Below are 13,740 nucleotides of genomic sequence, written 5' to 3' on the forward strand. Positions count from 1 at the left end.
AGAGCCGCCAACCAGACAGGATCTGCCAGAGCCGTCAGAGAGCCATGAGCAGCCAGAGCCGTCAGAGAGCCATGAGCAGCCAGAGCCGTCAGAGAGCCATGAGCAGCCAGAGCCGTCAGAGAGCCATGAGCAGCCAGAGCCGTCAGAGAGCCATGAGCAGCCAGAGCCTTCAGAGCGCCATGAGCGTCGAGAGCCGTCAGCCTGCCATGAGCGTCGAGAGCCGTCAGCCTGCCATGAGCGTCGAGAGCCGTCAGCCTGCCATGAGCGTCGAGAGCCGTCAGCCTGCCATGAGCGTCGAGAGCCGTCAGCCTGCATAGACCTGCCAGAGTCCCTCAGCCAGGATCTGCCAGAGTTTATCAGCCGGGACCTGCCCCTTGTCCCGGTGCTGCCCCTTGTCCCGGTGCTGCCCCTTGTCCCGGTGCTGCCCCTTGTCCCGGTGCTGCCCCTTGTCCCGGTGCTGCCCCTTGTCCCGGTGCTGCCCCTTGTCCCGGTGCTGCCCCTTGTCCCGGTGCTGCCCCTTGTCCCGGTGCTGCCCCTTGTCCCGGTGCTGCCCCTTGTCCCGGTGCTGCCCCTTGTCCCGGTGCTGCCCCTTGTCCCGGTGCTGCCCTTTGTCCCGGTGCTGCCCCTTCTCCTGGTGCTGGCTGTTTATTTAGGGGATGTGAGTTTTAGGGTGGGCATTGGGAGGGGAAGACAAAAACGGGGAGTGACTATGGTGGTGTGGGGACAGCGTCCAGAGCCGGAGCCACCACCGTGGTCACCTGCCCACCCAGACCCTCCCCAGGACTTTGTGCTGGTGCGCCCGGAGTTCGCACCTTGAGGTCCTGACCAGTTTTATGTTGTTTTTGTATGTGTAATTGGTCAGGGCGTTAGTTTTGGGTGGGCAGTCTATGTTATCTGTTTCTATGTTGGTTTTGGGTTGCCTGGTATGGCTCTTGATTAGAGGCAGGTGGTTTGCGTTTTCCTCTAATTAAGAGTCATATTTAGGTAGGGCGTTCTCACTGTTTGTTTGTGGGTGATTGTCTCCTGTGTCGTTGCATGTATTTACCATACAGGACTGTTTGGCTGTTCGTTTTCGTTTCGATGTCGTCTGTTTCCTGTTCGTGAGTTTACGTTTCAGTTATGTAAGTTTATGTTCAGGTTTCGTTCTACGTCGTTTTCTTATTTTGTATTTTTGTTAAAGTGTTTGTTTTCGTGTTGCCATCATCATCGTTTTTGAAATAAAAGATGGCTTATTTCCCTAAAGCTGCATTTTGGTCTGAAGATCCTTCTCTCCTCACCTCGTCCGAGGATGAGGAGAGCGACAGCCGTTACATCGTCGAACATCTCATTCCAATATCACAGGCATTAATATGGAGTTGGTCTCCCCTTTGCTGCGATAACAGCCTCCACTTTTCTGGGAAAGCTAGATGCTGGAACATTGCTACGGGGACTTGCTTCCATTCAGCCAAAAGAGCATAAATAATACAGCGATTGTATGCTGTAGCGTTAAGATTTCCCTTCACTGGAACTAAGGGGCCTAGACCGAACCATGATACACAGCCTAAAAACAATTTTTCCTCTTCCACCAAACTTTATAGTTGGCACTATGCATTGGGGCAGGTAACGTTTTCCTGGCATCCGCCAAACCCAGATTCATCCGCTGGACGTGTGATTTACCACTCCAGAGAATTCGTTTCCATTGTTCCAGAGTCCAATGGCGGCGAGCTTTACATCACTCTAACCAATGCTTGGCGTTGCGCATGGTGATCTTGGGCTTGTGTGCGGCTGCACAGATGGAAACCCATTTAATGAACCTCACGACGAACAGTTATTGTGCTGTCATTGCTTCCAGAGGCTGTTTGGAACTCGGTAGTGAGAGTCACAACTGAGGACAGACAATTTTAAAACGCTACGCGCTTCAGCACTTAACAGTCCCGTTCTGTGAGCTTGTGTGGCCTACCACCTCGTGGCTGAGCAGTTGTTGCTCCTAGACGTTTCCACAATAACAGCATTTACAGTTGACCGGGGCAGCTCTAGCAGGGCAAAATTCTCACGAACTGACTTGTTGGAAAGGTGGCATCATATGACTGTGCCATGTTGAAAGTCACTGAGCGCTTCAGTACGGACCATTCTACTGCCAATGTTTATCTATGGATATTGCATGGCTGTGTGCTCGATTTTATACACCTGTCAACAAAGAGTGTGGCTAAAAGAGCCGAATCCACAAATTTTAATGTCTGTCCACATACTTTTGGCCATGTAGTGTATGTGCACCTAAACTATAGCCTACTGTATCCTATCAAAACTAATTTCCTGTTATATATATAAGTATATATAAATATTTCTATTTTATGAATAATCAAATCCTCCTGCTGTAGGATTATTTTACTCCTGGAATAGAACTGGTCAAATTAAGATCCCACACCCGTAAATCATCAATGGTTCAGACAGTATAGATAATGATCTTGGACAGTATTTAGCACAGGTGAAACAACACCGTGCCATATCATAATCACCTCCATAATTAATGCATTCATTCAATTAGGGCAATAATGACCATGGAGTTGGAATCTAAATTGGAATCAGTAGTGTACACTGAGTGTACAAAGCTGAGTGCATCTGTTCGGCTATGAATCAACATCCTCAGGGACTTGAGGAGAATGGAGCTGAAGGTTAAGGGGACAGTGAGCTTAGCTCTCTGTAGAGACACTGTGTAAATTGTTGCTGGGTAGCGGAGGGTTAGCCTTTAGCAGGGTGAAATGCTGTAATGGAGAGATCGAGAGCTCATTCAGCCACATCGATTTAGAGCAGCTGCTGCACGTTACCACTGATCTGGACGTGATATAAATGCGCCCATTGCAATGAATGTTTTGGCTGCAAGGCAGTCAAGGTGATATGAAGATTACTGAATCTGTTACAGACCAAAGGAAACTTTAGGTCTTGAGCTCTTGAGGGAAACAATATTTGGTACTGTTGTGGTGGTATATTGCACTTATAACCAATGTTTCCTCAATTTTTGGGGGGCACAGAGAAAATTTGAGGTCTGCTGAGCGCAAACTTGAATGTTGTGAAAATTCTGTGCAACTTCCAGAGCGTGTTTACTGTGAACACTGAGTCTGTACCCGCTTTAAGTTAGAGTTTTAACAGTGGCCAAGTAGGCTGCTGTGGCTATTTGATTATAATGTAGGCCTACCAGAGTGGTCTACCATAAACAACAATAGAGAAAAAGCATCCCATAACATTTTCACATGGAAATTGCTGTTCAGCCTACAGTAGCAGCCAATGTGTGGTGTTCAATGTTGGCCTACATTCGATTACATTTTTGAAAAAAACCTGCAGGGCTTGACATTAACCTGTTTATCCAAAATGTTGTTGTGTTTAATGCAAGAACCCACTTTACAAAACAAAATGCATTATTATTCTCATACCATTATTACAGAATCAGACAAATTAAGCTATCCTCTGCCTATTGGCTACTTAGCTTATTCAAGCCTGTCTCAAAATACCACACTGCCCCTTTAAGACAAAAAAGGTCTTTAAACTGACTTGCTTTTAAAAGATGTCTAGAAATGTACACTCCCTATTACTGACAATAAATGATGTATAACTGGGCTAATAACTCACTAACGGGTTCGAGCCCAGGCTCTGTCGCAGCCGGCCGCAACCGGGAGGCCCATGGGGCGGTGCACAATTGGCCCAGCGTCGTCCGGGTTAGGGAGGGTTTGGCTGGCAGGGATATCCTTGTCTCATTGCGCACTAGCGACTCCTGTGGCTAGCCGGGCGCAGTGCACGCTGACACGGTCGCCAGGTGTACAGTGTTTCCTCCAACACATTGGTGTGGCTGGCTTCCGGGTTGGATGGGCATTGTGTCAAGAAGCTGTGAGGCTTGGTTGGGTTGTGTTTGGGAGGACGCATGGCTCTCGACCTTCGCCTCTCCCGAGTCCGTACAGGAGTTGCAGCGATGAGACAAGACTAACTACTTCCAATTGGATACCACGAAATTGGGGAGAAAAAAGGGGTGAAAAAAACCCTCATTAACTAGCAAAGGATATGAACTAAATGTGCACGCACACGTGGCTACATGTAGCTCTCGCTTTGATCTCAAAACAAGCATATCTAGTCACGACCGCTCATGCTGTGAACACAGTTCAATTCAAAGTAAATGGCACAGATCCATATATGGCAATGGTCTATTTTCATGTAGGCCTACTGATTGGTTAAGCGAACCGGTCTGTGTAGAGTATGGGCTGAGTCATGCTGGTCAATGCTATACAATCCTACTTCAATGCATTCTGCCTTCAACAAAATCTCTTGCATAGTTAGTTTTGCACACTAAATCTTGCATAGCTCACTTTGTTTCGGTATGTTGCATTGAAAGTGTCTAATATTGAGTTAATTCAACCACAATTGCCACAATAAAGGGAAACGTTGATAGTGTTAATAACTAACAGGGAAAACTAGAAAGTTGAGTGAAGTTCAATCTCGTGCTTCTCTCTGTGGGCTGATATTTCTTCTGCCCAGCAGGCCCGGGGAGTTGCGCGGTAGTCTCGCACTACTGTGCGCCCGGGCGCAGCTTAGAGGGATCATCGCTTATAACTGCTGAGGGCATGTACGGTTGTAGGTTTAAAAATATGAATGAGGCTCTGTCCATTCTGTTAACTACATTATATCCATTGTTCGCTACACTTGTTAGATAAATAACGAAACAACCTGGATTTACGTAGTCAAGTATGTGATGGTTTTGCATGCAATGCTGGAAATTTGTGATCAGTTTGTGCGGTCAAAGAACAGACAATAAAGGTTGAGTGTGGTCGTACCTCTTGATCGGAGTCCAGCACACAGAGTTTGGCACACTGCTTCTTGGCGTCCATTAGCATGTTGAACATGGTGCACACCGACAGCGACACCCGGAAGTCCGTTGACTTGCTGGCCTTCTGCATCTTGGAGTCGAAGGCGGCTTTCGTTCTTCGGGTATAAAAAGACAATTGAAAGGTGTTATGATATGGTTAATTCCTAGGGGGCTGGGGAAAACACTGTTCAAAACCACATCACTAAACTCTTCCTCATTATCCTCAGTAATATCTCAGTTATAAACCAGGTATGCAGTGGTAAATGCTTAACCCCCAACCCATCACAGGTGGTGACGTCCTCCTGACCTCTGACCTTTTGACGCAAGCCTCCATCATGTCGCTGGCCATGAGCTTCAGCCTCTGCTCCAGGTGTTTGGCAAACTCTGGCTCGGGCCAGTGCAGGTCCAGGACAAACATCTGGAGGGCATCCAACTTCCAGAAGAGGTCCTCTGAGGTTGCTGAGCCGTTACTAGGGGTTGGGGAGGGAAGAAGCCAAATATTAACTTTGCCAAGCTTCATGGAAGTTCTGTCAGTTAAACATGAACAAATGAAAACTGAGTTACAAAGTCTGGGGTGTTGTGCTCGAGGGTTTTAAGTGAAGTACGGATGTTTTCTTGTATTACTGCTCAATAACTGAACACGTTTGACAATTTACATGCTTCACAGTTTAACATGTCAGAGTTGCATATGACATGTTCTTAAGACACACCCAACAGTTCCTGAACATGTTCTACAGTGACTGAACACATCCTGCTGTCAAAGTGACTGTTACTAAGGAGACTCTCAGCACATAGACAGATGGGTGTCCATCGCCACCTTCTCTCCGGTGTCTACACCTCAACACATGGCAACCGGTGGCTGTAACCAGCATCCAAGTGTACAGCGAACCAGAGCGAGCGAGGGAGAGAGAGAGGGTGAGGGGTGGTGAAGCACACTCACTCACTTTTCTCACTTCGCCGTTAAAAGACTTACCTTCACATGTGGGAATAAATAATTTGAGCAAAATCCGCGTTGCAATTAAATGCTCGTTCATATCCCCCCTCATGACTAATTAGGAGCTCTCTTCTCCGAACGTCCCTTCTCCCGGGGGAATGGAACGATCCCCCACGCCCGTCTGTGCTCGCTAACGAAGTGCCAGTTTTTTTCTTGAGCGAGGCAAGGGTAGGTGGGTGGGTGGTTTGAGTCTCCACGGTTTCTACTGGGCCCTCAGAAGTCAACTTGTATTGTGATGCGGCGTGTGAGTCGCATATAACTTTTTTGCCTGTTGTTAACGAGCTAGGTTGTTTACATCATGTAGAATGTGCTAATCAGACACTGACACTTTTATTTTCAGGTCTACGTAGTCTGTAGAATTCTCACAAACGATCCAGGAAACCGAACCAGGGTACTGAATTTCATACGTGAAAAAGCCCTTGTGGGGCTTGTGGGGGATCTTGACTGCTCATTTATGACAAAGGTTTGAGGAGAAAATGGTCACTTGACAAGTGCTGAAAACAGTTTCATAACAGTCCCAAAGACCAGCTTTGAGGTTTCGAAGAAACATATTCACTGAAATCTGCAAAACGGCTACGCCTACTTACAAAATGTCGGGTAAATTAATTCCTTTCAAGCTGAAATAAGAATCCCATTTCTTATTTAACATTCATTAGGCATGATATACTTCACAACTCAGTGCTTAACTGAGCTGAGAATTGACCAGCATACCTTAACATCACAGTTATAAACAGGTGTCTCTGATACTATACAATATACAATAAAAATACCTGAAATATGTTGGACGTGTGCACAAAAAAACATGCCACAGCCGTTCCTGATCAAAGAGCCACAACATACATTTCACAAAAGAGATGCTGCTGTGCCACAAAACATTTGCCATGCTGCACCACATAACACAACAACCCTCACAAGACAACAAAAACATGCTTTTATCTTGATATCAAAGAAGGTATCAGTCTGAGGTCATCAAAAGGGGCAACTAATCCCAGGAATATCTGGGCCACCTGAATTGCACAGTTAAAAGCCTCGGTAGTGGTAGACATACTGGTCTTACTATTAACATTTAAATGTGAGGGCAGATTTTCAAGTTTCACACTTCTACAAAATGCATTAAGCTAGTTCGATAGTTAATGGCATACCATTGGCAAAGGGAAGTAATAGAATGCGAAATAGTGTTCTTGAATTGGAGAAGTTTGACAATAACAAGACAACCACAGCACAGTCCATGCCACAGTGCCCCACTAGGTCTTGCGGCAGCCCATACACACGTGCTGTCACACAGCGGGCCCATCCAGGAGGGTGCTGAGAAGCGCGGCATCTGTGGGAGATTGACTTTGGGCAGAGGCACGCTCGGTAGGTTGTTGGTTATTGTCCTGAAAAGAAATGAACGGCAAACCAAACCAAACGACAAAGAAAGATGCGACAGAGACAAAAGACAACAGAGAAATCCCACTGAGTGTTGATGCTCCAGACTCCATGTGGTTTTGTGCCTCGTCGGTGGATGTTATCTAACCTACACTACACACACTCAATTGTAGACATAAAAATGCAGACAGAAATATTCTAGGCTTGCTACTGTTCCTGATGTAAAGCACATCTCTGAGCTTAAAATATCACAACAGAATGCAACTAATGACTACATTGAGGGGGGGTCCTTACTTGACGGACTGCCAGGTTTCCTGCTCGAAGCCGCGGTGGATGGACTGGGCGATGGAGGATTCCATAAGGTCTATGTAGCGCACCACCAGCGGGATGAACAGGTCCTGCAGGTGTTTGTGGAACATGCCATTGCACAGGTGAGCTGGGGAATGAGGAAGGAAGTACGAAATAAATTCAAAGGTTTTGAATGTCGGCTTGAAGGTCTTTATACAGTTCAAGTGCTAGACTAGTTAAATCACGGTCCTTCCCTCCCACTATTATATTTGCATAAAAATTCAATTTTTTCACAATGTCCTGATATGCAAAGGAATAAGGAGTAAGAAGAGGAAAGAGAAGAGAAAGATACTCATAAAGTCAGATTAAGACACAAAGGACTCTATTTGAACAAACCTAATGTGATTGTAAATCTTATGTCCAGGGGTGTTTTGCTATTTTCACAGGGGGAATTATGGGCGCAATAGCCGTCTGTGGCGCGAAAGGGCTGGGTTTTGATTAATAAATAAGTTGTAGGTGTGATGAGGGCTTGACCATTCACAGGCCAATCAACATGTTCGATGGCTTAATACTGCATGTATCGTCTGGGGGGCACAGAATATGGGGGGCACAGAATATTCTCATCCTAGTCCATTATATATTGATACCGTTTATTAAATAGCATAGGTTACAGTAATGAATAATAGCAACAGGAAAATACATCCAGTTTTTGTAATATATTTGGGGTGTTGGCAGTCAACATTGTTGTAATTGCTTCAATGAGTAGGCTTAAAGGCCATACATGTCTTTATGCATTTGTCCTAAAAAACATTTTTATACTAGCCTCCCCTTAAAATGTGTGTGAGGCATGTTCGCAATAAGCAAGATATAGGCTTATGTACCATTGAGATGGCATTATAGGACTGAATAATTTGAATATGTTTGGAGGAGCATTATAGGACTGAATCATTTGAGTATGTTCAGAGGAGCATTATAGGACTGAATCATTTGAATATGTTCAGAGGAACATTATAGGACTGAATCATTTGAATATGTTCAGAGGAGCATTATAGGACTGAATCATTTGAATATGTTCAGAGGAGCATTATAGGACTGAATCATTAGAATATGTTCAGAGGAACATTATAGGACTGAATCATTTGAATATGTTCAGAGGAGCATTATAGGACTGAATCATTTGAATATGTTCAGAGGAGCATTATAGGACTGAATCATTAGAATATGTTCAGAGGAACATTATAGGACTGAATCATTTGAATATGTTCAGAGGAGCATTATAGGACTGAATCATTTGAATATGTTCAGAGGAGCATTATAGGACTGAATCATTTGAATATGTTCAGAGGAGCATTATAGGACTGAATCATTTGAATATGTTCAGAGGAACATTATAGGACTGAATCATTTGAATATTATAGGACCATGTAAATTGTGAAGTCTACAAAAGCATGATGGTAAAAGCCTCATGATTAGACCATTTAGAAACCTGCTATTGATTAAAAAAATGATTTATTTTATTTTATTTTTTTCATATCTTATCACCTTTAATGCTGCATTGTTGGAAATGGACCCGTAAGCATTTTACTGTTAGTCTACATCTGTTGTCTATGAAGCATGTAACAAATACAATTTTATTAGACATTTTATTTTGATATGGTACTTGGCTAATGCATGGCCAGGATAAGAAAGACATTGGTGTTGAACCCACTTTCATTAGAGTAGGGTAAGGGTAGCCTACTGAGGGATTCGTTTTTAATCAAATGAAATGGAAAACAAGCAATTGTTAGAGGAATATACAAGGTTCTCTGGCATCATCTCATCTCTTGTTCCATTATGGGCATTTTAGATATGTAGCCTACATACATACAGTGCATTTGGAAAGTATTCAGACCCCTTCACTTTTCCATATTTTGTTACGTTACAGACTTATTCTAAAATGTATTTTAAAAAATCCTCATCAATGTACACACAATACCACATGACAAAGTGAAAACAGGTTTTTAGACATTTTTGCAAATGTATTAGAAAATAAACAGAAACACCTTATTTACATAAGTATTCAGACCCTGCTATGAGACTCAAAATTGAGCTCAGGAGCATCCTGTTTCCATTGATCATCCTTGAGATGGATTCCAATCAAGTTGTAGAAACAACTGTGGTAAATAAAGTTGAGTGGACATGATTTGGAAAGGCACACCTGTTTATATAAAGGTACCACAGTTGACAGTGCATGTCAGAGCAAAAACAAAGCCATGAGGTCAAAGGAATTAGAGCTCAGAGACAGGATTGTGTCAAGGTACAGCTCTGGGGAAGGGTATCAAAAAATGTCTGCAGTATTGAAGGTCGCCAAGAACACAGTGGCCTCCATCATTCTTAAATGGAAGAAGCTTGGAACCACCAAGGCTCTAACTACCCTAGAGCTGGCCGCCCGTCCAAACTGAGCAGTTGGGGGAGATCGGTTTAAGTCAGGGAGGTGACCAAGTATCAGATGTTCACTGACAGAGCTCCTCTGTGTAGATGCAAGAACCTTCCAGGACAACCATCTCTGCAGCACTAAATACTTGCTTTTGCTTTGTCATTGTAGGGTATTGTGTGTAGATTGATGAGGGGAAAAAACAATAATACATTTGAGTATTTTTTGAGAGAGAGAGAGCGAGCGAGAGAGAGAAGACAAAGGAAGAGAGCACATAGGACTCATGTTGGTCTCTCAGGGCTTCATTAGTCCTAATTTCCCATCACTCTGTTCCTTCATTTCCCATTATTCTGTTCCTTCATGATTAACACTTGCCTTTTTACCCTCCTGAGAGCCCACGGCTCTTCTCCCAACAAGTTCCTGCATCACGCAACACATGCAGACACTAAAGTGAGCATTTAGTTAATCCTTAGTACACGTGGATATTAAGACCTGGTGTGATAAATGAAATATGTTTTGTTCACACTACAAAACAATCATTAAAACGTGGTATTACAAACAACAATGCTTCAATTCTGACTATGTATTTGTTCATTTATCACACAGTATCAACATAGCCTCTTTTAACCTTTCTGTACATGTTTATAATTATTCGCATATGTAAAAAAATATATATTTGTGTTTGAGGCTAGTATTAGACAACAGCATTTGACAACATGGAGATCCTGAATGATGTAGGAACTGTCGGGGGACCAATCCTAAAAGGCAGACTTGACCTTGCAGGTCTATAGCTAAGCAACTATGAAAAATAAACTCACAAGTGGAATTGCAGCCTTTTTTCTTTTATCCTAACAATATCATCAGCTTAGACATTTTAGAACTATTTTATCTCATTCACTACAGGCATCATTAATCAAAAACAGGGTCCTCATCTGCAGTAAGTCAAAACGAAAATGTTCCTCATTACGTTACTCTTCAAATCAAATAATTGTTATGACAGTTGGAATAATTGCAAGATTAATGGAGAATGGTAATAATAGAAAATGGAGAAGAAAAACCCCACAATAAGGATATTTTGCCTACTCCTTACATAATTAGAATTGTATTTTTTGATGTAATTGCCCTTGAGCTGCCTGTCTTTCTGCTCTGGGTGAGGCTTACATAGACAATGTAAAACAACACTTCAGATGTAGCCAACTCTCACTTGGCAATGAAACAAAGGCTCAGAGCTAAGAGTGGATAAGGGAGAAGAGAGAGGGAGAAAGTATGAGAGAGAGAGTTTGATAGTACACACAAGGGCAAACACCTGGATGCCACACGGACTTTACACTCATGGAATTAAAATAAGTATTACACATGGTGGAAGCAGGTCAATAGTACTGAGCGATTAACAAAACATGCTGTCAGTTAAATTTTATGAATTCCATTTTGTTCGTTTTTTCCTATGAGCTCAATGAGCAGTTTCTCTAGAGAGAAATCAGATCAAACCCACACTGTGCAATGTAATAGGGAGTTGTAGTTTCCAACAAGCCAGTATTATACATAATTTAGCGCAGAAAACGTGTTAATTAACTGCAGTGACCATAATCCATTGTGCGCCTATTTGTCCGGTCTGTGTGGGTCGACACGGAGAGAAAAGACAGAAGACGCACGATCGAGAGGGATAGTGAGCAGCTGCTTCGCAAAGGTATATCTACCTGAAAATACATGATCAAAGTGATTGATAGTTGGCATTCAGCAGTCATAAAAGTATGCCTTATTTACTTTGAAGAACTAATAAAATTGTGATTTTGTAATACAGCATAGACAGCAGCTATATAGAGATGAGACGATGACTTGACAAATAAAGTCATCAAATAAAACAAATGTAATATACACAACAACTTCAATATTTTATGAAAGTAAAGTGAATAAATTATGGTCAATAGTAAATGTGCAGTCACTACCATCATGGGACTTTTATTAATAGTTTTATTCTGTGTCGTATCAGCATTCAACCAACATCATGCATAGTGCATTTAATGTTAAAAAGATTATTCAAATGTAAATCCGTTGTAGAAAATGTATAATTGAACCGGAATGACCTCAAAAAGCATTAATTGCTCAGCACTACAGGGCAAATAATTCGAACTAAATGAGACAAATGTTTCGGTCTATGACCTGTTATCAGAGTCACCGTTGCATGTTTACGAGTGGCCAGGTATGTTGGAAAAAAGGGAAAACTACAAACCTTTGTTCCCTGATCAGTGAGCAGAGAAATCCAAATAGAGGACAGCCTGGTGAGACAGGTGCCTCAAACCGTACTAATACTCTCCTGTCTGTGTGACACTGCTCCTCGCATTACAGGAAGTGACAGGTAGAGTCTTTAGCTGACAGATGACAGCCCCGCGCCAGCCCCCTGACTTTACGATCGTGTTTCGACATCCGTTACTATTGTTTTATCTGGTTTTCATTTCTCACCGTTACCTCAGTGATGTTAATTATTGTGAAGCCCACGCAAGTGCGGGAGCTCTAAGCACAGTTAACAACTTCTCCTAACGATTCTTGTTTTGCACCGCTGGTGTTAATTAGGACTCCTAGTGGCACGAACATGCTCCGAGAAATACGGGATGTGTTTTGAAGACAGCTCAGGACGGGGAGGTGCCGTAGGCCATGCATTAAATAGGGACAGGGACAAAATGGAGTGTCAGGTGACAAAAGAACTAGAGGGAACACTACACGGAAATACGCCACTCACAGTTACTGAACTGGAAGTTGTTGAACTGTGCTCATGAATCAGTGATGCGTTGTAGGCTACACTTTAAATCAGTTTTGGGAGACTAAGCATAGGGTCAGAGGTAGAAGGGGGACACAGGGAGAACTGAGAACTCACGGTCACAACGCAGGAAGTTGTTAAGCAGCTGGAATAAGGGAAAGCTATCCCATGAGTCAACGGGCTGGACTTGTAGAGCACCATCCATGTCGACGGTGTAGAGAGACAGGAAGGTCTCTGCATGCTCCGCCATCATCTCCGGCCACCACGAGAATGCCTAGAAAAGTGCGGGAAGGAGAGAGAGCAGAGGGAAGAAGATAGCGAGAAAGAGAACAAAAAAGAAACAAAGAAAAGGGGGAGAAGGCAAAAAATATATAAAAAATAATACATTATAAAATGCCAAGTCATCACAAACCACTAGTTTACTCTGGTGAAGAATAGTTGGACATACAATGTAAAATGACACAATCAGAGCAAGATGAAAAGAAGTGACAGATGGATAGAGAAAAGACAGCTCTGAAAAATAAAATGTTTTTTTTATAAATCAAAACAATCTAATGAATGAAACCAAGAGAGAAACAGCCAAATGGGTGATGGGTAGCATAAAGAAGGGACCTTGAGCGCACAATGGACTCCAACACTAAAAAAGATGAATCACATATTGGTTATTACATTATGCTTCCAATGTGGCGCTTCAATCTCCAAGGTGAGGCTATAAAAAGTTATTAAAAAGGCACAGACAGATATGTGTTCTTAACCTGCAATGTTCAGAGCGGAATAAATACAAAGCTCATCTGAGAACAGCAATAACTTATAATTTAGTGGTCATACTATCAGAAACAGTATCTATAAAAGCCCCCCAAAAATGTATAGTGTGACTATGTGGCCAGTTTATTAGGTACACCTATCTAGTACTCGAACGGACACCCCTTTGCCTCCAGAACAGACTGAATTCCTCGGGGCATGGAAACATTGCTCAATTGGTATCAAGGGACCTAATGCGTGCCATTGAACATTCCCCACACCATAATATCCCCAGCCTGTACTGTTGACACCAGGCAGGGTGGGGCCATGGACTCATGCTGCTTACGCCAAAT

At 43.1% G+C, this 13,740-nt stretch overlaps 1 protein-coding gene across 9 annotated transcripts in view; it reads right to left on the reverse strand.

Annotated features, from left to right (window-relative positions):
- LOC129855083 (calcium-dependent secretion activator 2-like) overlaps nucleotides 1–13,740 on the reverse strand; it is a 240,038-nt gene that overhangs the window by 58,692 nt on the left and 167,606 nt on the right. For 6 of the 9 annotated variants that reach the window (XM_055922398.1, XM_055922394.1, XM_055922393.1 and 3 more), the window contains 5 exons: nucleotides 12,764–12,920; nucleotides 7,485–7,626; nucleotides 7,094–7,198; nucleotides 5,143–5,298; nucleotides 4,797–4,944 (listed from right to left, as the gene is read on the reverse strand). In XM_055922398.1, coding sequence (XP_055778373.1) covers nucleotides 4,797–4,944; nucleotides 5,143–5,298; nucleotides 7,094–7,198; nucleotides 7,485–7,626; nucleotides 12,764–12,920 — 708 coding nt within the window. Of the gene's footprint in view, nucleotides 1–4,796; nucleotides 4,945–5,142; nucleotides 5,299–6,964; nucleotides 7,199–7,484; nucleotides 7,627–12,763; nucleotides 12,921–13,740 lie in introns of all 9 variants that reach the window. The other 3 variants (XM_055922396.1, XM_055922395.1, XM_055922390.1) reach the window with 2 other exon arrangements.

Source organism: Salvelinus fontinalis, chromosome 5 (assembly GCF_029448725.1).
Source record: "Salvelinus fontinalis isolate EN_2023a chromosome 5, ASM2944872v1, whole genome shotgun sequence".
In the NCBI taxonomy this organism is placed as follows: Eukaryota; Metazoa; Chordata; class Actinopteri; order Salmoniformes; family Salmonidae; genus Salvelinus; species Salvelinus fontinalis.